At 41.5% G+C, this 25,056-nt stretch overlaps 2 protein-coding genes across 5 annotated transcripts; one reads left to right on the plus strand and one right to left on the minus strand.

Moving 5' to 3' along the window:
• Positions 1–212: 212 nt before the first annotated feature.
• RFNG (RFNG O-fucosylpeptide 3-beta-N-acetylglucosaminyltransferase) lies at positions 213–8,351 on the minus strand. Of its 2 annotated transcripts, XR_014684635.1 has the most exons (9): positions 7,886–8,351; positions 7,013–7,061; positions 6,392–6,494; positions 5,886–6,039; positions 4,804–4,892; positions 4,552–4,717; positions 3,108–3,193; positions 1,753–1,942; positions 213–715 (listed from the first exon to the last, which is right to left on the minus strand). XR_014684635.1 is itself a non-coding variant. In XM_084492466.1 (8 exons), exons 1-8 carry the CDS (start codon positions 8,342–8,344, stop codon positions 2,821–2,823), a joined length of 1,173 nt encoding a protein of 390 aa, XP_084348592.1. In that variant the 5' UTR covers positions 8,345–8,351; the 3' UTR covers positions 213–2,820. The 2 variants fall into 2 exon arrangements, 1 of the variants encoding a protein (XP_084348592.1); XM_084492466.1 differs by having other exon boundaries at positions 213–2,887.
• GPS1 (G protein pathway suppressor 1) lies at positions 8,298–20,754 on the plus strand. 3 transcript variants are annotated; one of them, XM_084492459.1, is made up of 14 exons: positions 8,298–8,415; positions 11,327–11,419; positions 12,915–13,096; positions 14,331–14,495; positions 14,691–14,826; positions 14,991–15,068; positions 15,473–15,533; positions 15,877–15,962; positions 16,390–16,484; positions 17,587–17,692; positions 18,111–18,191; positions 18,318–18,455; positions 18,618–18,752; positions 19,485–20,754. In XM_084492459.1, the coding sequence occupies exons 2-14, from the start codon at positions 11,342–11,344 to the stop codon at positions 19,557–19,559; spliced, it is 1,416 nt and encodes a 471-aa protein (XP_084348585.1). In that variant the 5' UTR covers positions 8,298–8,415; positions 11,327–11,341; the 3' UTR covers positions 19,560–20,754. The 3 variants fall into 3 exon arrangements, with proteins under 3 accessions (XP_084348585.1, XP_084348583.1, XP_084348584.1); XM_084492457.1 differs by lacking the exon at positions 8,298–8,415 and adding an exon at positions 8,744–8,875; XM_084492458.1 differs by lacking the exon at positions 8,298–8,415 and adding an exon at positions 8,981–9,470.
• The last annotated feature ends 4,302 nt before the right edge of the window (positions 20,755–25,056 follow it).

Here is a 25,056-nt window from a genome sequence, read left to right on the forward strand (position 1 = left end):
CAATACTTTTACTTTACTCCACTTTCATAATTATTTGCAAGAATTCTCCTCATCCCTATATCTTCCTCTGCACACCAAATTCATCTAATTCCTGTATGCTTTTTGGTGATTTGATATCAACAGGCTGACAGGAGACAAGTTTTTCTGTATTACAGGGTTTATGGCCCATTTTTGGTGTAGACATTGAGTGAAGAAACATCACAAAACACAGCTTTTGACACACTTAAATATTTAATTTCATAGAATCATTTTATCATAAGACAGTAGTTTGATTTAAAAGCTGCATCCCTGATACAACTATAGAGCCTAATGTATTGTCAAGAAGAAAAACCGTAAAAGAAGCTTGAGCACAAACTGTTCTGTATTGCCATACAAAAGAATGTGGTCTTTTTCAGCTTAATAAACACCCTACCAGCATTAGACATGAGACAGCATACTCAATTTTGGATGAGCAGTGACTACAGCGTGGAACTTTTATCACTCAGTTTTGCTGCCACCAGTATGAAGTATTGCCATTTTTGAACTGCAGTTTGCCACTTAATCACTACCCAGTCCATGCTGTCTGTGGTATCTGACAAGAGGCTGCTCCCAGTAGAAGAGGAAGAACTCCAACAGAAGAGTTCAAAAATCACTGAGGATGAAAATGCTGAGGATGAAATCTCAAGTGCTCATGAAGCTTCATAATTTTCTGCTATAGGAGGTTGAAAAGAAGAACCTAACAAATATTTTTAAAAATAAAAGAAAGTTGTTTATATAGATATCAGTAATCTCCAGAGCTATTAATAACAAAATTATTAAACCATAGGATGTCCAAGTTCTTGTTAGCAGAAGACCTAATAGAGAGGCAGAACATCCCACAACCTACTATTCCACAAGTCCTCCTCAACTGTCTGTAAAAGGCTGTCAGTGTTACAGGTGTTCCTGCTGTAGAACAGCTGCTATGCTAGCTAGACTTTGATCTCCTTTCCTACAGTGCTCTTATTCCCATGCTTCATGGTCAAAGCACTGCCTTGGTAAGGATAAAGGAAAGGGGAAATTTAAGAACAAGCTGCAGGAGCAGTCAGCTCCTCAGTGAAACTAAATAAAATCATGCAGAGAGGACAGTGTATCAAGTTACTGAAAGGTTTCTTTAAAAAAAAAAAAAAAAAAAAAAAAAAAAAAAAAAAAAAAAAGTGCAAAGAAAAGTGTATTATGGGAGGCTGATACCTCCACTAAGTTTCATACTTGAAAACACTGCAGGTATTTACCTACATTATACCACTTTTCAAATGGCAGGAAGCAAAGTAACTAGCTGAAATACACAGTATAGCTTGGCACAGTTGTTCAAAAATCTGCAACCTGCTAGATTCACTTCTAGCCATAAAATCATGGTTCTAGGCTATACAATGTCTTTCTATTTTTCTCCCCTTAATTCAGCCTCAGACTTAGCACTAAACCAGCAAGTATTTTCTAAGGAGTTTGAGTACACAGTGGTTTTGTAAAGTAATTTTTAATGCTGTTCTTCATATCAGGTATAGATTGCACGGTCAAAGTTTGGATTAACAGAAAACTAAATATACGGAATCTCATTTCTTCCACTTTCAAAACTAAATTTACTCTATTTAAAAAACAGCAGTAGGTGATACTGCTACAGCACTGAACTTCTGATTTTGTGCAAGTGTACAGTTTCCTTTTACCAATTGCATGATCTATTTATTGAAACATCAAGACGTAGGGTAAAAGCAAACATTTATTTAAGCCTCAAAAGATTACCTTTAGAAGCTGAAGTGGGGTAAGCACAGTCACACCATTAAAGGTCCTCAAATGATATCATCAAAAACTTCCTCAGGGCATTACAGCTATCTAGCATTCCTCCTCTCTCAAAGACAGCTAAGGATACAGCACAGCTTCAAAAACAGGGTGTTTCATCAGCCAATGAGCATGCTCTAGCTCATATAACCTGCTGTGGGCAATGTAGGAGAAATGATTACTATCTAGCCTGAAAAATATTTTTTCAGTATCAAATATGAAGGGAATAGTCTTAGACCTAGCAAACCACCATCATAATCAACAACCACTGCCATTCAGTGGTAAGAGAACCAAGTCTGAAAATCACCTCCATGGGAGGTACACATGGACTGTTGGGAAGAATGTGCACTGTAAGCAACTCTTATGCAGTCCTGAGTAAGCTTACACAAGGTTTTCCTTACACAGGGTTTTCCCATGACAAAGGCTTTCACCCTTGTCTACCCTAGAAATTCCAGTATTTCTGGTGGTTACAAGCAGAGCCTGTTCCAGCCCAGAGGCAGAAATAGTATAATATTGGCAGGCTATAGAAGTTCTTAAATAATTCTGTTCCCAAGAAAGACAAGCAAAAACTTTCTCCCCTCTTGTCACCATGGGGACTGCAGTCTGCTATAGCACTTCAGCTTCAAGAGAGCTGCTCAAAGCTGGTAACAGTAGTAAGAACACTAGCGTTTTAAGTACTGCGTTTGCCTAGGATGTGTCTGAGCACAGATTCATGTGTTAGGCAGGGCTCACATGACATCAGATGAAAGCATAAAGTGACTTGTACACATACATGTATATGACCATAGCCATTGTATGAAGAGCCACTGGACCAAAGAACAAGGAATAAAAAATTTTCTTTTCTGGAACATCCCAGGCTGCAGCTGAACACACACCTTCTTGCCAGAATTACACAATCAAAGTCTTGCTTTTGTAAATAGAGTCTGTCTACCTCCTTTTTAGATATTTTTGTTTTTTGGTAGACAAAAAAAAGTCCAAACTCCTGTTTGATGCAAAGTAGGTAGGATACACGTGTCAACAACTGGTCAAAAATTAGAACATCTTCTTAGTAGGGCACCAGATAGTGTCAGGATACAGAAGACAATGGACAGACTTAAATCTATGAAGGAAACAAAAATCAGATTGGAACTCTCCAGACCAGGAACATCTTAGCATTGAATGTGCAGCAGACTAATAGAGCAGAAAAAGCATTCCTACCCATCTTTGACAGCAACAACAGAATGGTATGAAACAATAACCCCAATAAGTGGGGTAAATAATATTACAGATGATAAACATGAACAGGGCAGGGAGATCTGGTTTTGGAAGTGGACACTTACCGGGTTGGATCTTGCTGAAGCCCAAACACTCCTCCCACACTCACAACGTTGTGTTTGTTCTCAGGGTCTCCATAACTTAGGGTTACCTGGAAAAGCAAATAAACATTCAGAAATTGTAACACTAATGCAGAAAACCAGAGTAGAGATAGGGCTATTAATGAGGTATGAAGAAAGACTCCAAAGATCCTGTTTGATCTGAGTGGATTACATTTGAAAAATGATGGTCAGTTTTGACATAAGCAATATTGGCAATGGATGGTAGCTATTTAGTGGACCGTTATTCACCTAAAGGCAAGCTGGAAGTATAAACAAAGGAGCTGAAAGTTTAGTTGTAACTCATCTTGTCCTTCAAGGCAACAGTAAGCTTTGTAAGAGCATCAATCCTGCTAATGTCTGTACCTTTGCTAAATAACATGTTCATCCTTACCAGACATTGTCTGAAGTCTAAAGTAGAAGTCTTAGAAGGAAAATAGAAACAATTGGATGTCAAATGGAGCGCAAAGGACTGCTGTACGACAAACCTAGCAACAAAGTTTAGATCTCTAGAATTCCAGTTCGGTGCTGCTCTTCCATACAAGTACTGTATTAAGAAATTTGCGTGTGCAAGGTACAAGAAGACTTCAGCCTCCTGTCAAATTGCAGATCTGGATTTTGGGTTAGCTATCAGTCTCAGGGAAACAATGATCACCACCAGAAGCCCAGATTCAGCCCACAGTTAAATTCCCTGACACAAGGGATTATATCACATCCCATACATTTCCACTGCATAATAACACTACCAGGAAAAGATAAGCGAGCCTTTTGTAGGGGCAAAACCACACTTTTCTTTGTTCATGGTGGTAATCAGTAAGAGGCAGAAAAAGCTTCTTGATAGCCTTATAGCTCCATCTACTGCTAGTTAGTAAAAAGGTATCCCAGAAATTTAAAACAAAACAAAACAACAAACAAAAACAAAACAAAGAAAACCGATTTATTCTAAGAAGCACTGACTAGGTTTCTTGAGATTCAGACAAGTTATTCTTAAAAATGATCAAATAATTATGTCTTAGTTATCAAAGAGGTACTTGCTGTAACTCTGATGCTAATTTTGTAAACAGTATGAATTAAGACAGACAGTATTTGGCAAAGATACTTTCTCGCATCAAATGCTGTTTTCTTCTACACTTGCTGCTATTGTGACTCATGGAAATTCAGAGACTAAGAAATGAGGAACACCGTTATTTAGATTTAATATAGTTGAATGTGTCCCTGAAAGAGGGGACAGCTGTATGACCCAACTGGCTAGGGTGGAAGTATACTTTTTACTTAAATGAAGGAGATGGACAGGACACAGCTCTGAGCTACTCTCTGTAGACATCCTCCTTCACTGGAAAGTACTAAGTCTATTCAGTCTTTCTGATCAGACTGAGGTGTAATTATTAGAAAAGGACATGCTTAGCACTACCTGTTGCAGCACAGACTCGCCTCGCAGCCTCTGCAGATTTTCCAGATGGGAATGGAACAACGGGCTGTGCAGCAACTTTACCTCCAGCAGCCCTTCAATGATGTAGCCAATTGTGCAATCATCAGGCAGACGCACTCTTTCTGCAGTACTGATGAAGTTACCCAGGCTGTAAGAGTACAGGAAACAAGATCAAAAGCACTTTAAAGCCTACCAAACACATTTTGGTAGAACTCAGCTAGGAGCAGTGTTTACCTGGCCCAGGGACTCATCTTCAGAGCAAGACCTCTGCTGATACAGAACCCTGCTCCACCTGTGGCAAACCAGAATTTCACGCTTGTCTTCTGAAGAAGCAACAAGAAAAACATGCTAGTTACTGATAATCAGATTTTTTCCCTTTGGCAGGGCAGGCAGGGAAATTTGAGGCTCTATTGGATGTCATATACTTCACTTGAATCAAAACAAGACTACAGACTAATCCTATTTCTTCAGGCTTCTACAAGCCTGGTTAGCTTTCTCTCAAAGTGAACTTCACCTTGGAGCTGACACCAGGTGAACCATCAAGTTCACACATCTGAGGGAGCACATGTGAAGTGAAAAACTACAGTCCCACTTCTACACAATTCCAGTTATCTCCTGCTAATTCTAGGCAAGGGTCACAGCCAACTCGGTCTTCCTAAGGAAATCAAAGATAGTTCATTGGATGCTTGGTTCCAGGGAGAGTATTTTGTTGTGCAGTCTTCCCTAAAAAGCTGCTTTATAACTGACTTTCTGGACAGTGGATTATTTACATTCAGGCCTGTTAGCGTAGAGGACCTCGTGAGAACTTGTCCTTTAACATGTATATTGCAACTGAGACACCTTTGCTTCTACTTCCTGGAAACACAGTAATCGATCAGTATTGGAAATGCCTTAAATACCGAGAGAGCCCATCTTCCATCTGAGTTTGGTTCAAGATGATGACAGTATGGTACTGCTCTCAAACAAACAAACAAAAAAAAAAACAAGCCCCCAAACAAGTAACAGCCCTCCCAAACCACTAAAGCAAAAGAAAGGATCAAGGCAGGGAGGCCCTACTCACCTCGGTGTGAGGGAGATCACCAACATATGTGAGCAAAGGAAGAGAAGCAGACATCCACCCAGGAGACAACTCTATTGTACATAAGCATGTACATGTAAGATCAGATCAAAGGTCCATTTCACCCAGCACCCTGTCTCTAACAATGACCACTGCTTGCAGATTAAATCACTTGGTCTAATGGGAGATCCTATGAACTCTCATGGGTTTAAAAGCATAGGTTAGGATGATTCTCAGCCTAATTGCAAACTTTGCTTACTGATCCATCACTTTGGACGTGGTCAGCTGCCTCAATGGGATGGTCCAGACTTGGTCGCCCCACATAGACATCCTGGCTGTGTGAGAAAGCAGATAAGAGACGCAGGAGTGTCCGTGGGTTCACATAGTTGTCATCGTCCACATGGCAAAACCATCTTCAAATAAAATGAAAGAATAAAATTACTGCACAGCAGTGACAAAGAAACAAATTATAGTTTTAAAGCTGCATCCTGATCTTTCAGACTTGGAGCAGGAACTATATCCTATTATCCTGAATAACACAATTTGGAAGCTGAAAGCACCCATAGATCCTGTATCTGGAAAGAGACTGAAATAATAACCCCTGCTAGGTTTCAGATGATACTTTTTTATAAACACTGCTTCCTGCTGCACCACTTTCCCTACCATCATACTAATGTTGCCTTTGTCACAGGAGTAGAGAAAGATGCCCATGCTTCCTGTGAGCACAGAAGTAAAAGAAACAAAGTCAACCAGAACAACACCCACTTTTGCCCAGATTCTAGGAATTTATCATATTCCACAGACATCTTGCAACAGAGAGCTTGCCGCGTGTGGACAGCTGAACAGTTGGTGTTGATCATATGATCCCCTAGGGAGGGAAAAAAAAAAAAAAAGAAAAAAAGATCAGCCCCATCAGAAGCATTAATATTCTAAAAAAGACAAAGTGCTCATTTGGCACTAGTACAGTGTATAAAGTGCATATGGTACATGCATGGGTAGTAAAATTTTAGAGAGGCATTGCTCACCATTTGTGTGTACGGCTTGAAAGTTGCCAAGTATGCAAAAATATGTTTAGATTGCACAGTATATAAACAGCGTCATGAGACTGTAAGCAAAGGAAATGCCTAGTATAACTTTGGACCACATAGACCGAAGCTAACTAACAGGAAGTAATTGGGTACAATGGTAAACCCAGAATTCAGGAAGCTCCAGGCAGCTTGTCCAGTAGGAACAGCATTTTCTCCTGTGGAAGGAGAAATTGTCTCCATTTTCTCTATCTTTACTTCCCTAATTGCTTACGTAGCATGAAATAAGGACATCTGGGGAAAGTATGACCAACATAAAACTGTTATAAATGGCAGCACAATTCTATGAGGCATAGCTTACCTGCTTTCAGGCGTAGCTCCTGATCCTCCCAGTCTGTGAATATAAATGTCTGTAGGAGACAAAAACGGGTGGGGATAAAGGTATATCCATAATTAAGGATTTCAATGCCTAATTTCTACTTTGGTCAGTTCCCAGTCAGAATCTTGAGTATTTTATCTTGTTAATTTATTACACGTTAACCATGGCAGGGGAAACCCCAGCAACTTCAGCTCTTCCCTTATTGGACAGGATTCTGCACTGCAAACCAGAAGAAACCATTTCAGTAAAGCATCCAAGATTTTGGTTTCCTTATCCCAGGGTACAGATAAGGAATTTCCAAATAACAATAGCTATCCCTTTTGGGAATATTTCTCTTCACCTCCTCTACAGCTAGGAGTCATCCACAACTGTTACTCACGCTAAAAAAGAAAGAATGAAAGTCAGGGTGGAGTGTCAGATGGTAGCACTGCCTTGTCCCAGATGCTGGACAGAGCTGCATTAAAATGCTTGAATATAAGGAAATTCCTAAACAAGGGAATAAATTCTACATTACTCTATCCAAAAATTTCAGTCATTGAACCAGCATGTCCAAAACAGTAGCTTAGACATATCAGCACTAGAGATCTCTCACTGCCATTTAGTATTTTACTAAAAAAAAAAAAAAAAAAAAAAAAAAAGCAAATTGTTTCTGCTTGGACCAGTGACCCCAGACAATACAAAAGTGGCTTAATCAACAACAAACTCTTTCAGCAATACATTCAGGTGAACTACTTAGACGAGATCGTTCTCCTCAGTCCCATGAGGAAAGATGTGCTGAACACCAGCGAGGTGCAAAAGCGCAGCTGGCACCTGGAGAAACCTCGGCCGCAGGTCCCCCACGGCGCCTGCCCTCACCTGTCCCCTCGCCTGGGAGATCCAAGTTTGGAAAAGCAAGTCCAGGCGCGTTCTGTGATACTTCCTCGTCGTCTTCACCGCGATAAAGATGTCCTTCAGCTCCAGGCTCTCCTTGGCCGAGCCACTGGAAGGCCCGAGGCGGCCCTGCCGCGCGGGCTGCGCGGTGCCGCCGAGGCCCCCGCCCCGGCCGCCCGCCCCGGCCCCCGGGCCGCCGCCGCCGCCGCCCCGCTCCCCGCGCGAGCCCGCCCGAGCGCCGGGCACGTCGCTGCCCGCGGGCTGCGCCGCGCCGGAGCCCGCCCGCTTCGGCGGGGGCCCGCTGGGACCGGCGGCGGCGGGCGGCGGGCGGCGGCGGGGCGCCGCGGGGGGCTGTCCCCGGGGCAGCAGCAGGAGGAGGACGGCGGCGGCGGTGACGGAGAGCAGGACGCAGGCCCTGCGGAGCCCCAGCCAGGAGCTGCTCATGCTGCGGCCCCGCCGGCCCCCGCCGCGCTGCGCGGCGGCCTCATGGTCCCGCGGCCGGGCGGCAGCCCCGGGTGAGCGGCCCCCGGCCCCCTCGGGAGCCCCGCGCCCGGCCGCCCCCGCCGCCTCCCCCACGCGGCCGCGGCCGGCCCCGGCCACCGCTCGCCGGCCCCCGCCGCGCCCCGTGAGGCGGCGGGAGCCTCCCGGAGGGGAGCGGCGGGAGCCCCCTGGGCCGCGCCGCCCGCGGGAGCAGCCGCCCCGGGCCGGGGCCGGGGCCGGTTAGAGGAGTCCGCCGAGCGCGGCGGCAGCTCCTGCGCAACCCCCGCCCCTCCGCGCCGCCGCCCCGTGCGCCGGTGGGGGGGGGGGACGAGGCGGGCCGCGGCCCCTTTAAGGGCTTCACCTGTCGGATGCGGTCTGGCGGAGCCGCGCGACCCGGAAGTGGAAGCCGAGCCGGAGGTAGAGGCGGGGAGGTCAGCCGGAAGCGGCGGCCGTGAGGGGAGGATGCCGCTGCCCGTCCAGGTCTTTAACCTGCAGGTACGGCGGTGCCGCGGCCGCTGTCGGCGGCGCTCCTGCGCGGAGCCCGGCGGCTCGGCCCGGCCCGACTGCGGCCTTCCCCGGCGGCCCCGCGCCTGCGGCCCCGCCGCTGGAGGCGGGGGCCGCTCTTGGCCGTCCCTGGGCTCGCTCGTCCCTGCCGCCGGGGGTCGGCTGCGCTGCCGCCGCCGCTTACAAGGAATTGCGGCCGGGTCCTGCGTCCTCCCCCGCCCCCTCGGGTGTTTCTCGCGTCGCGTGCGCGGTCGGCAGGGACTCGGGTGGGACAGGGGCGGAGGGCCTACGGCACAGGGCTGCAGCCGCAGGAGCCCTGAAGGGACTCGCTGCAGAGCTAACGTGGACCTTCCGTTGCTGCATAAGCGATCTGTTCGCAGGCGGCCTGACCTTCATCCGCTCAGCAGCCAACAGGCTGTCAGAGCGAGTGGGTGTGGGAAGTCAGGACAGGATGAGGTTTAGCACATAGCTCTGCTTGTTCATCAGTGACAGAACTGTGCTGCATTCCCCCCCCGCCCCTCCCCCGAATACAGCAAGAGACCTCAACGTGAGTGTCAGACCATCATTTTGTATGAGGCCATATGAGGTACCTTCCAATAGGGCCCAGAAATTCTTGGGGAGTGAGGTGTTTTTTTGTTTTTTTTGGGGGGGAGGGAGAAGGTGAATTGTGAGTAGCTCTTAAGTAAACCTTGTCCTTTCCTCCCACAATGAGTTAGATTGAAAGAGTCTGAGTTTGCATATCCAAGTGGGACTTCCAGCTCACTTGTGTTTTTCCTTGCCTGGGACTTTAGGACAAATGTAGAGGAGTGCAGCCTACCAGCATAGCAGGACACAAATCATTTTGTTTCACTGGTTGAAATTATTGTTAGTTTCTGTAATAGTGCAGAGTACAGATTAGGTTTTTACTATGGTAGACAAATACAGTTTAAAAAAAAAAGGCAAACTCACTGTTAGCTTTTGCGATATAAGAAACCAAATAAGGTGGATGTAAATGGAAAAAGTAGTGGTCTCGGTACACAGCAATTGAAATGGCTTTATGCACTGTTTTCCTGAGTGCTGATCTGAGCAATCAGACTTTCATTTGCACCCTCCCTCTCTTTCCTTCCTTGAGAGAATCACAAACTAGGAAACAAATTTTTATTTACTTTATTTGCACGTGCCTCAAATTTTGGGAGAGCAAAAGCATTGAGATATGTACATGTTTGGTATGTATCAGTATGAAAAAGTAAACTCTGGATAAATGCCAGATAGTTAATTTCTTTTGAGTTAGAAAATCTGGACCTGCCCTATTCTTACATGTGGGCACATATGCACACAAATCAATCCTATATTTTTAATTTCTTAACAAGAAGCAAAACTAATAAAAACGTAGAAATAGTTTGGTGTTGGTAGTGGGGCAAGGTTGTTGGCTATGTTTTTTTCTCCAAAGATCCACCCATACAATTTTCACCAAATCAGATGTTGCTTTTGCAATTGGCACATACTCAGCATTTTATAAGAAGTTTGGCTTGGTTTTACCAAGTTTAAATCAATAATACCTAGAAGGAATGCTCAACATTCTTTTGACTTTGGGGAAGAAAGGAGTCATGAGATAACATGCACATTTTGTTTGTTTGTAGGAATGCACAGTAAATTGGTCTTAAATGGTAACATGAATGGGTATTGTAGTCACGTATTTATATTGATTTCACATACTGCTATTCCTCACATGGTTCAAAGCAGTGCAAAATACACTGGGAGAATAAAGGTCTGTTGTTTGTGCAAAAGAAGATAAATCTAACCAGTTAGACAATGGTAACTCTAGTAGGATTGTTCAAATGATCACAGATTTTCACAGAGCAGATACATTTTTTCCCCAAGCGTCCTTTAGAAAATGTGTAAATGCCCTCCTGCATTCTGTTCTTTACATTTCTCAATACTTCAGAATAAGTTTAAGTTGTCTTTTTTTTATTTTATTTTTTCTTCATAATTTTGCTTTTAAGCATTAAACCAGCTTTGAAAGCATCTGATGAGTTTTATGGGTACTTTTTGACTGTTTGGGAGGTACTTTTTGACTGTTTGGGAGTTTCATGAGCTGAGTATTAATGCCTGTTCTTCCTCAAGGAAGAGAAATGGAATGTCATTTGGAATTTAGCATCCATGTCCGAGATGCTTTGTCAAATCAGATTTATTGACTTCTTTACTTTCTTGTTTGATAATCCACCAAACCAAGTAAAATGGTCTGTGCGAATGGTGAGTGTTACTGCAGCTTGTTTAGGCAAAGCTTCATACGGAACAATGATATTGCTAGAGGAAAAATCCTAAACCTGGCTAAAAGCTGAGAGGTGTGTTTTCACTATTAAAATTTGGTGTGTATTTTAGCAAGTCCTTAATAGGTTGAGTCACGTAGTTCTTTCCTGCTCAAATGTAATAGGCTACATTTACCACATTTTGCTATTCTAGGGTGCAGTGGAGCCCATGCAGATTGATGTAGATCCACAAGAAGATCAGCAAAATGCACCTGATATCAACTATGTGGTGGAAAACCCCACTCTGGTATGTGCTGGTTGAGGGCAGAAGGACTACGTTTCTATTACATAGCCTCTTCTTTCAGGTTTCTGAAAACTTCCTCATTTTATCCCTTGTTAAATTGTTATTTAAATGTTAATAGATTCTCTTCTAAGCACGGTGGCATAAGAATACCACTGGCCTCTTTTGTAACTCCTTGCATTTGCTATCCTCTACTTCATCTTCTGAGATGAAGGAGGAGTTGCTGTTTTGTGGTATGCCATGTGTTGCCTGTTTGTCACCTTTTCCATTATGAAATAGTTTAGTACATGTCTTCTTACAGAGACATCATTCTCTTTTTTTTTTTTCTTGTCTTGTTCCTTGAGGAGCTAAGGTCAGGTGCCTTAAGTATGTAATTTGGATAGTATTATTTCCTTGTGTTTTGATCCTTTGAAGACTGCCTAAGGCTCTGAGAGCCTTTATGTTATGAAAGGCTGCAGTTGCTTATATCAGTTTCTTCAATTTTTAATTAAGGGTTTGAGTTTTTGGCCAATCTCTACATATCAGCTCTGTAACAGTGGGAGATGGGTGTGATAGTTTTTTTTTTTTCCTTGCTTTGTTCAGTAATAAGGCCTGATACCGTGTTTGACTTTGTAGCATTTGCTGTGCAAACCTCATGAAGTTCAGCAAGTCCAAGTGCAAGGTCCTGCTTCTGGGCTGGGGCAATCCCAAGCACAGATAAAGACTGGGCAGAGAATGGACTGAGAGCAGCCCTGATGAGAAGGACCTGGGGGTGTTAGTTGATGAGAAGCGCAACATGAGCCAGCAAGGTGCGCTTGCAATCCAGAAAGCCTATATTCTAAAATATATTCTAAAATATTCTAAAGCATATTCTGGGCTGCATTGAAAGAGGTGTGGACAGAAGGTCGAGGGAGGTGATTCTCTGCTATTCATGAGACCCCACCTGTGTTCAGCTCTGTGGCCTCCAGCACAAGAAGGATATGGAAGTCCGTGGGAGTCCAGAGGGGGGCCACAAAGATGATCAAGGGGCTAGAGCACCTCTCTTACGAGGACAGGCTGAGGGAGTTGGGGTTTTTCAGATTCTTTCTCAAGAGTATAAGATCCTAATAGTTCTCAAATGTAATATTTTCAAAAATAAGCAAATTGTCATTTGGGAACTATTCTGCAAGGGAGAACTATGTCTGCAATGGGTGTCTGGTTTTGCAAACTTCTGTTCAAATGATGAAATTTTGGCAAAATTATTAACAAGTGATACAAGTGATGCTTAAAGTGGATTATATGAGCACCCTTAATGGATAGCAGCGCTACAGGAAAAAATAGTCATTTCCTCAGAAATCTGCAGTATATTATATTTACTTACATTTGAAGAAAGGAAAAATAAAATAATCTTACCTTTTTATTTGTCTTGGCCATGTTGCTCTCCATGTAGGGATCAGGACTGCAGGAAAACTTGTGCAAGTCACAGTGCACTATCTTGATTTAGTGTTGCCATCTTTTCTTTCTAAGACTGTTGTTTTTGCAGGATTTGGAGCAGTATGCATCCAGTTACAGTGGTCTGATGCGAATTGAGCGGCTGCAATTTATTGCTGATCACTGCCCACAGCTGCGGGTTGAAGCTCTCAAGATGGCACTGTCATTTGTCCAGAGAACTTTCAATGTTGATGTGTATGAAGAAATCCACAGAAAGTTGTCTGAGGCCACCAGGTACTAAAAGATTACAGGAAACCTGGGGAGCATTTTGACTGAATTAAGACACATGCCCTACAGTGGGGAACTTTGCACGTGTAATAGTAGAATGTTCCTTATGCAAGCTATCTTCACCCATAGAACATGATAGCAAAACAGCGTGTGTATGTATTTGTTCAGGCCTAAGGTGCAATCCTTTTTAAAAATATTAAACAGAAAAGACTTCTTATCTGATTCTGAAGTCTTAGTGTTTTAAAGGGCTACAGGTAGACATTGAGAGGAGTTTAGTCCTTGCAGCTACTTCAGATGTTAAAGAACCTACTTGTCTTTCCTTAGGTAAGTTATGGAGTTGAAGCTTCTACATTCCCTTATGTTCATAGATTAAAACCTTATCTAAATGTTTGCCATGTTTTTCTTCTAACAACAGGTTGGCTGTGGAAGGTAGCTTTTAATACTTCACTTAACCATCCACACTTCCTGTCTTTGTATTATTTTTCTTGCTGTGCGTATTTGCTGATTTCTTGTCTGTTTTGATCTGGGAGTCTTTATCATGGTAGTATGTTCATAGAGTTCTTATATGTGACGGGGACTGTTGGTAGAAAAAACGAATGGGTTTTTCTCTTTAAAATGTTGGAAAGAGAATTCTGTGCAAGTAGAAATGTTGATATGATCTTGATGGAATTATATTGTCTTCTGGGATTAGCTTGTATTTCACTTGTGTTCCATTGTAGATACCATTCAACTTATTTAAAATGAGGTATCTGTACAGTCTAGCTTTGCTATCAAGCCATTGTGATATAGCTGGGGAGAGAATTCACCAACACCTGCACACCGTGTCCCATATAGAGATGTCTGATTGGCTACAGTGACTTTTTAGAATATTTAAATAAATTGGTAAAATTTATTAATTTGTTGCAGCACTGTTACTAATTTTCTGTCAGTTGATTTATAGAAGAGATTATTTCTTTGAAATTAGTGATAAATTCCTTGTTAATTAATAAAATGCCTGCAAAAGCTCATTAGGATAATTTTTGAGAAGAATTTGTGAAACACCTGTGATGCTAATATTGCTATTTTCACTGCAAATCTTATCATTTTCTCCCCACCCTGCCTGTTTTCTCTCTCTCTCTCTTTTTTTTTTTTTTTTTTTGTATATGTAGTGGTAGTGTTTTTAGGGAAACAGTGCCAGGTACTTAGCAGACATCTGTCTTGAAAAGCTTGCAGTATAATAACCCAGAGCAAACTCTTTCAGAGAACTGCAGAATACACCTGATGCTGTCCCTGATAGTGGAATCGAACCCCCTCCTCTTGACACAGCTTGGGTTGAAGCTACACGCAAAAAAGCTCTTCTTAAACTGGAGAAACTCGACACAGATCTGAAAAATTACAAAGGGAACTCCATCAAGGAGAGTATCAGGTGAGATGCAGAAGACTCTGTTGGAGCAAGGAAGAGCATTTTGCTCCTCCAGGCACCTAACACAGGATGTCAACTGCATTCAGTGCTTTAGGTCAGTGTACTAAGTTACTTGTTTGGTACAAACTGACTCTGTTCCATTTTTTCCCCTGCACTTTGAGAACACAGTTCATTAGTATTGTAATTCCTGTGCTCCAGGAGAGGCCATGATGACTTAGGTGATCATTACCTTGACTGTGGGGACCTCAGCAACGCTCTCAAGTGTTACTCACGAGCCCGTGATTACTGCACCAGTGCTAAACATGTTATCAACATGTGTCTCAATGTCATCAAGGTAGGAAGGCCTTGCAGGGACTGGTACTTGGTGTCTTTCTGACATTTGCTCTGAAGTCTACCTGTAATTTGCTCTGGGTACAGCTCTTGTGTCTACAATTATATTGTTTGTTGAAGTAACACCATTTATTCATGGCTCTCTACACTGTTCATGGCTCTCTGCAGGTTAGTGTCTACCTCCAGAATTGGTCTCATGTTCTGAGCTATGTAAGCAAGGCTGAGTCTACACCAGAAATTGCAGAAGTAAGGCCCTGTTTTTTTTTTTTTTAATATGCGTGAATTTTCCTTTTGTTTTCTGTCTCTAAAATTTGTATAACAATTTCTTCCTTTCCTCTTTTATGAATTGCTTCCTCTAAGACTCCCTTCATCTTATAGTCTATTTTTCCTCTAGTCCAGCCACTCTCTGACTCCATTTGAGGTTCATTGTTGCCTATCTCCCATGATTTGCATGTCAGAAATCTGACTTATGGTAAAACTGAGAGACTTCCCATCCTCAGTTATTTCCATAATTCCCAAGACAGATAAGGTGACGTTATTTTGTTGTTGATATTTGCAAATTAATGATTAGGATGAAATATCCCAAGGACAGTTGTAAACAAAATGATTTTCATACTGTTTGCTCACTACTGCTTTTTCTCATCCTTTAGCAAAGAGGAGAGAGAGACAGCCAGACGCAAGCAATTCTCACCAAACTGAAATGTGCAGCAGGTGAGTGGATCCTTCATCTTCTTGTATTTTGCATACCTGGTTTTATGCCTCTTAGGTATCCATAGGGCTCTTTGACAGTAGAATGTGCTTGATTATTTTTTTTCCCCTCTTGGATTTGACAAACTTTGTATTTTCTCACCTGAAATACGAAATTTAATAAAGCTGATGAGACAGAACTCTCATCAATATAGCTTAAAGGATGCCCATACTGTCCAAGAGTCATGCTTCACTTCAGTAGTGAAGGCACTAGCAACTGTGTGGGGGCCTGTTCTACTCCCTAGGTTTTACAACTTCTAATTTGCATGCAACATAACATAAAGGACTCGCTTTTTCTGTTTCCTAGGCTTGGCTGAATTAGCTGCTCGGAAGTACAAACAGGCAGCAAAGTGCTTCTTGTTGGCATCATTTGATCATTGTGATTTCCCTGAGGTGAGGACCAAGAGGGAGCTGTATGCAGGGCTTGTAGGGGACATAATTCTTCTAAGTATTAGTTTGTAAAACTCAGATGCTGTAGTTATCCTCACAGCACTACTGTGTGGTTTGTTACTGTGAATCATGTTTTACAAAAATAAATCTCTGTTCTTGTGTTCTCTAAATGATTTACTTTAGATCACATAACTGTTCTGTGAGATTTGTGTACCTGTGCAGCAAAGTCACTCTTAGCAGCAGACAGTCACTCCTCATACTCTGGGTGAACACCTGAGAGCATGCTGAGTGGTTCTGCTGCATTTGACAAAGACTAATCTCCTCACTTGGTGAGGGAAATGCCTGGAGTAGAATACTTAATTCCAGCCTTCTGCCATTTCATTAGTCAATGATAGCGTCCCCATTCAGAGTGTGCTCTCTCTTTTGCTAGCTGTTATCTCCTAGCAATGTGGCTGTGTATGGTGGTCTGTGTGCCCTCGCTACCTTCGACCGTCAGGAACTGCAACGAAACGTTATCTCCAGCAGGTAACTGATGCCTTGTGAGGAGTTTGTATGCTACTGTACATCTTTTGGGAAATGGCACTTTGGTTGAGAATGGATTCTGATAGGAGTAGTAGCTTTCTCATACAGGAAAGAAAGAATCACTGAGCCTTGGTTTTGCTTTAGCATTAGGTGAGATTTCACTATCAAAACACAGTGGTTAATCACAGATGAAGTTTTTGTGGTATAAAAGAAGTTTCCAACCCAGGTTAAATCTAACAACTGTGTAACCCTATTTTCAATTTCTATCAGTGACCCACATCAGATACTCGGTCAGAGTGACAGAGCTCTATAGAAGGCAGCTGTAAGATAATTTGACTTTGTGTTATGACTTGTAGTGTATGTTAATTGTATTACTAACAGTTATTAAATTGTATTATAACTTACGATGTAGTCTAACTGTGACAGATGCAAGGTTAAGAGAATTACAGGCTTTGGGAAAAAATAGTCTTTTAATTTGTGATGCACAAATAGCCATGATACTGAATTCCTGATAGCTACAGCTATGGAAGCGCTAATTTTAATGTGATATGGAAAAGGGGTTATTAGCCTGACTTTTTTTTTTATTGTCTGATTCATTGGTTAAGGTCACAGTGTTCAAAAATTTGGGATGGAGAATTGGGAGACCACTGAGAAACAAAGTATCTTGAAGGTCTCCCACACGTAGTTATGGTGTATTAGTGAAGGCTGTGTTTTGAAAAGGATCACAAAATTGGCTAGCACAGAGTACAGTACACACATGGGTGTACAGGTGTTGCTTATGTTTTCTGGTTATATATCTTGATTCTGACCTAGTTCTACCTATTCCAGTGTTTTTTCTTGCTTTATGTGAACAAACACTTTTACTACTTTGTTTGCCAAAAGTCTTTTGATTCCCTTTACCAGAGCTCTGATGCTATGATGCATCTTTCTGTCTTCCAGGCTCCCAGCCCTGCTTGAAAATGGGCTCTCTGGTCTGTTAGGGAGTAAATTCTTGGAATTTCCAGATGACAATGGGTTTTTGTAAGCCTGCAGTTTGGAATGATGAGCTTGTGGGGTGTTTAAGTGGTGGGTTTCAAGGTCTGATCACTTCCATGTTTATCTGTAGTTCCTTCAAATTGTTTTTGGAGCTGGAGCCACAGGTTCGTGACATCATCTTCAAGTTTTATGAATCTAAATATGCTTCATGCCTGAAGATGCTGGATGAGATGAAGGTGAGTTACAGGGGAGCTGTGTAGGAACAAACCCTAGGAGTTTCCTTCCCCTAGCCTTTTGTGAGAAGCAGTGACTATTAAGAGTAGCTGAGTGTTCCCTGTTTGCTTCTTCTGTGGTGTCTCCTACCTCTTGACATGATAAAAATTAGGACTAGTTTAGGAGCAGTGAGGAGAAACTTTGTGTGTTTATATACATATACATACATACATACATATATATACACACACACACACACACATATATATATATATGTAAAATATATTGTGAGTTTTATTCATTCTTGTTTTATAGTGTTGTCTTGCAGTAGTGGATATTAATATTCTTAAGGCTTAAGTATATGCATCTATATTTTAAAGAACATAGAAATAATATATCTTTCCAAGCTGCCTCTCAGCTTCTGATATATTTTTTGCACAGGACAACCTGCTGCTGGATATGTACCTTGCGCCTCATGTCAGGACACTTTATACTCAAATTCGAAATCGTGCCCTTATTCAGGTAATTGTTCCTTTAATCCTGAGAGGTAGATGAACAGTGAGATAGGCTATCTCTTTGTAGTTGCTTTTCCCATTGTGTTTCGGAGGATGGGAAACTCTTGTCAACTGAATATTTTCTTGTTCCTAGTACTTCAGCCCCTATGTGTCGGCAGATATGCACAAGATGGCTACTGCTTTTAATACAACGGTGGCTGCTCTGGAAGATGAACTTACTCAGCTGATCCTGGAGGGACTGATCAATGCCAGAATAGACTCTCACAGTAAGGTGAGTGTGTCTGAGCCACAGATTATGGACTGAATAGCTGTACTAAGGTTTAAAACTCAGATTCTACAGTACCCCAGCTTTGTTCCCTTGGGCAGAAGGGGCTTTTTGCCCCTGTGAAACCGTGTCATAGCTCGTGCTTAGAGTTTTCTGTACTGGTTACAGATTCTTTATGCTCGGGATGTTGACCAGCGCAGCACAACTTTTGAGAAGTCTTTACTAATGGGCAAAGAGTTTCAGCGACGTGCCAAAGCTATGATCCTGCGAGCTGCAGTCCTGCGCAACCAGATACATGTCAAGGTATGGGCTAATTAAATGTGGACTTAAAGGCAGAATTATGACTTTTTTCTCCCCAGAAACAGTGTAAGTTGGTGATTTGAAGATTGTGGACAAGAATGGATTTACTGTCATCATGAATGGACAAATTTTCTTATGATATCAAATACAAAATACAGAAGAAACAAGAGTTTCTAGTCAGTACACCGAATTTCTTGTATAATGCAAAATGTCCTTTGAAGTTAATACGCTCAAGTTGATGCTCACTAATTCATTCTGTCTAATTCTTGACACAGATCTTTTATCTTACCAAAACAAAGAAACTTGAAGCAACTTTTTAGTAGAGAAAATAAGAAATGCATGAGCTGTTTGGAGTATTCCTTCAAGGATCCAAAAGAATGCCCGTAGGGAGGATAGGCCATCTGCCACAGAATGTGTTAAATTCGGTAGCATATTCATCTCTGTGATAACTAAGTGTCAGATACAGCTTCTGCATCCAAAGGTACTTTGTACTTGGTAAACAAAGAGTGTTTTAAAACTTCTGGTTTGACCTGTATAGGAACAGTTCTTGTGAACTTTAACTGTAGAAATTGTAAACACAAAGCTTTTTCAAATCCATCATTATTTATGAGCTGGGGGTATGCTCTCCTTCTGCGTTTATCCTGCTTTGCTTCACCTGTGGTTTGTTTGGTCTCTTTGGAAGCACTATGCAGGATATTTACACATCACTAACTAGGATTTTTTTTGTTGTTGCAGTCTCCTCCAAGAGAAGGTAGCCAAGGGGAGCTTACTCCAGCTAACAGCCAGTCCAGAATGAGCACCAACATGTGAAAAACTTCATTCACTACCAAAAGAAATGGTCCCTCTGGGACTCTGTCTAGTGTCTCACCCACAAACTGCTGAGCTTTACAACTGTCTCTGTCTCCCTCACTTTTTGCGTGGATTGAGAGGGTCAGGCTGATGGTAGATAATACGAATATTCCAGTAACTTGAATTCTCCTTAAAAAAGAAATTTCTAAAAACAGGATCCCTGCAATGGGTTTTCATTTCACTTTTATTAGGACTATCCCTCCATTCTCCTTCATCCACCATGAAGAGTTGGCACATTATTTGTACAGATGCTGATTTTTTTTCCCAGCTGCTATTAGTTTTTTTGTTTGTTTCAGAGCTTCAAAAAGAAGTAGTGTTAAGTTGAATAGACAGGAGTGATCTAAGATGAATTTCACTGGCCTGAAAGTATTGCCTTGATTCTGATCAATGCTGTGCTTTCTGTTTATTTTCAAGTGCATTGCTTTCAATTATGGAACTGGAGTTCTGATAGGAGAGGCAATTCTTTTGCGAAACTCTTAATGATATTTTACCTACACCTTAAAACATGACACCACTTCCATGCATTCAGTCACAAGCCTTTATTTTAGGGTGTTATGTTTACCTAGATCCATGTTCTTTCCCTTTGGTCTCTGTTTTCAAGACCTGTTTCCTGATGTGTTTCCACTTGCATGTGACCTGTTCTTGGGGTCCAGTGTTATCATAGCAGTAAATCTCTTCCTTAAGCAAATACTACTGCTGCTTGTCTAGTCTCACTGGCACAGTGCATGATGGTTTCCCAACATGTTCAGCAGTTATTTCTGGCAGCATGGATAGATGCCATAAAACACCATGCAATTCCTGGAGCAGAGCTGAAAACAGGCAATCTGGGTGCCTGCTCTCCAGGTGCATTTATTCTGCTTTTCCTTTTATTAAGGGATTAAAAGTGGCAGCCCAGGTGTGTACGTGTTTTTTGTTAATGAAAGAAGACATGCACTGAATTTTCTGAAGTCACTGAAGCCTTGCATTCATCTAATCCATAAGGCAAGCTAAGAATTTTGATCCAGCCCTGACTTGTCTGGCAACTGACTACAGATGTTATTGTTAATACTTTTTTTTTTTTAAAATATGTTGTTACACCTAGTGCATTAAACAGCAGGATCAAAAAGCTTGTAAGTGTTTGGAGTTCTGTATTAAAGTCGGTTTCTAGATATCATGATCAAGCTATTGATTTTTTGCCAAGCTTGCTGATGTTTTGTGGGCTGCTATATTTTGCCTTCTGGTCTGTTTGGAGCTGTAGTTTGGATGAACTGTGAAGAAAGTGGGATTTGAAGGGAATTCCTGGTTTGCATGTAACAGTGCTCTTTCCGTCTGGCTTTCTATGCTTTTGATAGGTGCTGAAAATGGAAGCAGCAGTAGTTCCTGTGAGGTCTTTGGGTAAACAAGTTTGGCATGGAAAAATACTTCTCTTTTAGAGGAGCAAAAGGATGGACCTCATTAATTAAGAACTTTGAGTCCAACATCACTGATCACCAGCTTTGAGAGAAAGGCAGGTTGACTACTCAAGTAAATTGCTGTGCAGTGTTGCAGAAATACTAGGAAAGTCATTTTAATGCCTTCTCATGCTGAAGGGAAGCCATTTAGATCTATCTATTCCTAAAATGGACCAGTGATACCATTTTTAAGGAAAAGATCTTACGCCCTTCTCTGGAAAAGATGGTTTTGCAACCCAATTAAGTGCATCATGTCAGCCAGCTATCTTTTCTTATATGCATCTCCTGTTCTCTTGATTTTATTAGGCTACTTTCATTCCATCCTGTAGGCTTTCTACTGAAGGAATCCTCAATTTTAAATAGAAGTCTTCTGCCTCTTCAGCATGCTGTCTTGAGAATCTCCATTCTTTCAGCCGATAACATCTGTCCACTCTTGGGAAATGGCTGGAAGTAAGTGTCCTTTAGCAGTCAGCATTAAGCCCACTAAGTTGCAAAAGCAGTTTCTGACTTACTGTGGCCCAAAGCAGTTCCAAAGCTAAAGCAGAGACTATTAGTTTCTTCTCTCCAGACAAAAATGCTTACAACTTCTTTTGGACAGATAGAGCATTTTTCTCTTCTTGGTTAGCCCATTGGCACGGTTCAAGTTCAGTATATGCTTTGGTACGGAATTGTTGGCTTGTAATTCTTCAACTTGTGAAAGAAACTGTTGCTGCTCTAGAATCTTGTAGATTTGATTCAGGTTCGTCTAGCTATATTTTTTCCAGACTTTGCTTAACTCCTGCTTCAGTTCGAACCAACATGCCAGTCCAAAAATCAGGAAATACAACACAGCACAGATGTAGTTCTGTATAACTTGTATTCATACACTATTTCCACCGCTGAAAGATTTTTATCTTAAATTTCTAAGAGGGAAAAAGTAATATATGAGAAAATGACTCACATTATGAATCTTCAGTGATTCCCTGTGACCACTGAGCTAATTCAGGGAATAAAGATTTATGGTTTCTGTAGCATGTTGCTATGTCCAGGATGTGTTCAGTGATACTTCATTTAAGTGGACTTCATGAATGTGTGCAGCAGCTTTTGTTAAGGAAGGAGATACCAGTGGTAGCCCATATTTGATGGTGTCCTCATGCGGAGTAAATTTTTTTTTTTTTAACCTGACCTGGTTAGGGATTAATGAAAAACTGAAGGGTGTTGTTTTTTTTTTTTTTTTTTAGCAAAGGCAGTTATTTTTCAATTAGCAAAACTAATTTGAGTATTAATGCAGAAACTGTTGCTGTAAGAGTGTGTTTGAGCAGCTGGGGATGCTTGATCATTATCTGACCAGAACCTAACACAGTGGTCTATATTGGTAAGGTTTGTAGAGGGAAGTCTGCGGGGAGAGATTATTTTAGAATTTAGAGCATGGCTGTATGTACCATTCTGATCCATAAGCTGCTGTCATTTGAGAGATTTCAGTGGGTGAGGGAGAAAAGGAGTTCTGTTTCTGTTCCCTGCCATGAACATATGATATGTATACTGATTTCCAGGAGTCTATTGTAACCTTGTCAGCATTATTTTCCTAGCTGAGTTGAAATTTCAGCATTGTTCCATCTTCTGGATGGTTCCCAAAACTGCTGACAAATAATGTATTATTTCTAATGGAAGCAATGTAGTATAAGAGAAGCAAATAAGGAACCTTTAATAACAACAAAAACACTTCTGATAAAGACCCATTGTGGAAAATTTAGAAAGTGGTGTTCAAGTATTTATTTTTTTGTAAAGACTGAAGTCTCAACCAACTTAATTGAACAGAGAACCTCTTTGAGGTTCTTACATCATGTCTTTCATTACATTCTACCTGAAGGAGGGAATGGGAAGGCAGTGTGTTCTACATGATTAAGTATTTTGGTTTGCCATTCTCTTATGAGAGCTGAGGGTAATACAACTAAATTTCCTTTTTCAGTAGCCATTAACTGTGAAAGTGCAGTATGGTGAAAAACACATTGGTATGGGACTGAACAGTATCTGTCTGCTCTTAAAGAGTAGAGATAAAGTATTCTCTGTGTTGTAAGTGAATTTTGTACTTCAACTGATACTAGTTTGGCTTCTGTGTTCTTATTGATCTATGAATTCAATTCAAGGTTTCATAGAACCTGATAGAACAGCCCTGCTTTAGATTATCTTACAGGTTAACTTGATCAGCCTAAATTAATTAGATAGGAACAGAAACTTGCTAGTATGATATATCAACCTCTCAGAGAAATGTATGACATTCAGTGGTTAAAAGTTTGGTAAACTCATAATGCAACTAAGACAGTTTCTTGAGAGCAAACAAATGATTCAGCCTTGGGATTTTAGTAGGCATTAAAAGATGCTCAAGATAACTTTATTAGCAAGAGATAGCCTAACTCAAACAAAAATTTAAGTAGCAAGATCTGAAAATCTGTCTTACGTGGGAGATTGGATTTGGTAATTGTGTTGCCCTTCATCTCACAGAGGTTTTCTAATACTTATGAACACATAGCTTTGACTAGTATATACTACCTTCCTGCAGTTTACATAACTAAAGTCTGTGTGTACATAAAGTTTGTGTTGTGTAAATACAGGCTGAAATCTGGGATTTATTAATTTAATTATCTGAAATGTCATAAACTGGCTGCCAAATAAAGGCAGTTAGTTTTCTTTATGTCAGATGAACTACTACTGCTTTTTCTTACATGCATCTGAAGATAGATTTACATACAGAAATCCAGTCTCCTAGAAGTCCAAAGATCAAGGCTTACTTCACCAGCATTCTACATTGCAGAACACTGCCTCCCTCTACTTCCATTAATGTTAAGTAGTGTATTTCTTCTTGAAGGTTTTTGAAACATAAACAAAATAGGACATAATCTTGCTGAGTTTGCATGCTGCAATTTTTTTATTAGAGATAAGTCAGGTAGCTAGTGTACTGCCTGGCCTGAAAGTAATCCCTAGTTAATGTAGGTGCAGGTGTGCCCAGCATAAATGGCAAATGGTTCTGCTTTGTATATGTTGTAATGGTGCCTCCTGACTTGCAAGCATTGGTTGTGTCCTGGGTCTGTCCCCTCCCAGCTCTTGCTGCAAGAAATTGATACACTGGTCATTGTTAACTCATTGATTGCAATCTATTAATTATGATGTTCTGTAATGTCTGTTGAAAGTTTAGGTTGCATCTCTTTTTTTCATTACTGTAGTGACTTGTAGTTAGATGCACACTGGGAATTTTGTGTTGCAGGGCTTGACTGAACACTATTGCAGTCCCATGTTAGGAGCACTTCAGTCTTCTGCCATACAGTGGGCCAGGAGACAAAAATGTGTATGTCTCTTGCCATTGCTTATTGTTAAGAGGAGATGGGGACAAATATGCCTTAAATACTAATTCTGTACAGACGTGTCTATTTAAGACTCAACTATAATGCCCTTCCTGAATTCGGGAACCTGAAGCCAGCTTGGTCTTTTCACACTGGTGATTTGGTGATGAGACTGTGTAGTCAGGAGACAGGATCTAAAATCAAACTGTCTGGTTAGTTATATAACCCAGATCACTCACATTAGCACCAGTCCACTACTGTTTTACAATAGTGAATGTTTCTCATGCAAAAGCCTTTTCTGACTCTGTAAATTTTCTCTGGCATAGTGAATGGGAGAATGCTTGATCTTCCTGATATTGGGGGGAGGGGACGGGACGGGACTGCAAAAAGCGGGAAGGGTCTAAGTGAGCAGTTTTAAATGCTACAATTATGAACATTTAGCTTTTTATTAAAGAGGGGCTGTTCAGAACACTGTACAAGTGTGTATCTGTGCAAGGGAAGGAGTGGAGTACTTCCATGGGAGATAGGTGGCATGGTTTCAAATTTCCATTTTTAAATAAGGCAGAGGGGCATTATTTTTAAATTTGGTACTCCCGCACTAATCATGGGCTCTTTTGGGCTCTTTTCCCTCTCCTGGGTTTCTGTGCTAGTTCCTGTTCACAAGGTAAAGTAGAAAGAATAACACCTTCCAGGTTAGAGTCTAAACTTGAA

This window comes from Aythya ferina (assembly GCF_964211825.1).
Source record: "Aythya ferina genome assembly, chromosome: 18".
NCBI lineage: Eukaryota > Metazoa > Chordata > Aves > Anseriformes > Anatidae > Aythya > Aythya ferina.

Coding starts and splice junctions, on each gene's coding strand:
- RFNG (XM_084492466.1), bottom strand. CDS start 8,344: ATGAGCAGCTCCTGGCTGGGGCTCCGCAGGGCCTGCGTCCTGCTCTCC. Junction 4,718..4,803: donor AAGATGAGTCCCTGGGCCAG/GTAAACACTGCT, acceptor GTACTCTTACAG/CCTGGGTAACTTCATCAGTA. Junction 2,888..3,107: donor CTTCAGCAAGATCCAACCCG/GTAAGTGTCCAC, acceptor TTTCCTTCATAG/ATTTAAGTCTGTCCATTGTC.
- GPS1 (XM_084492457.1), top strand. CDS start 8,843: ATGCCGCTGCCCGTCCAGGTCTTTAACCTGCAG. Junction 15,534..15,876: donor CAAACTGAAATGTGCAGCAG/GTGAGTGGATCC, acceptor TCTGTTTCCTAG/GCTTGGCTGAATTAGCTGCT. Junction 16,485..17,586: donor CGAAACGTTATCTCCAGCAG/GTAACTGATGCC, acceptor GTTTATCTGTAG/TTCCTTCAAATTGTTTTTGG.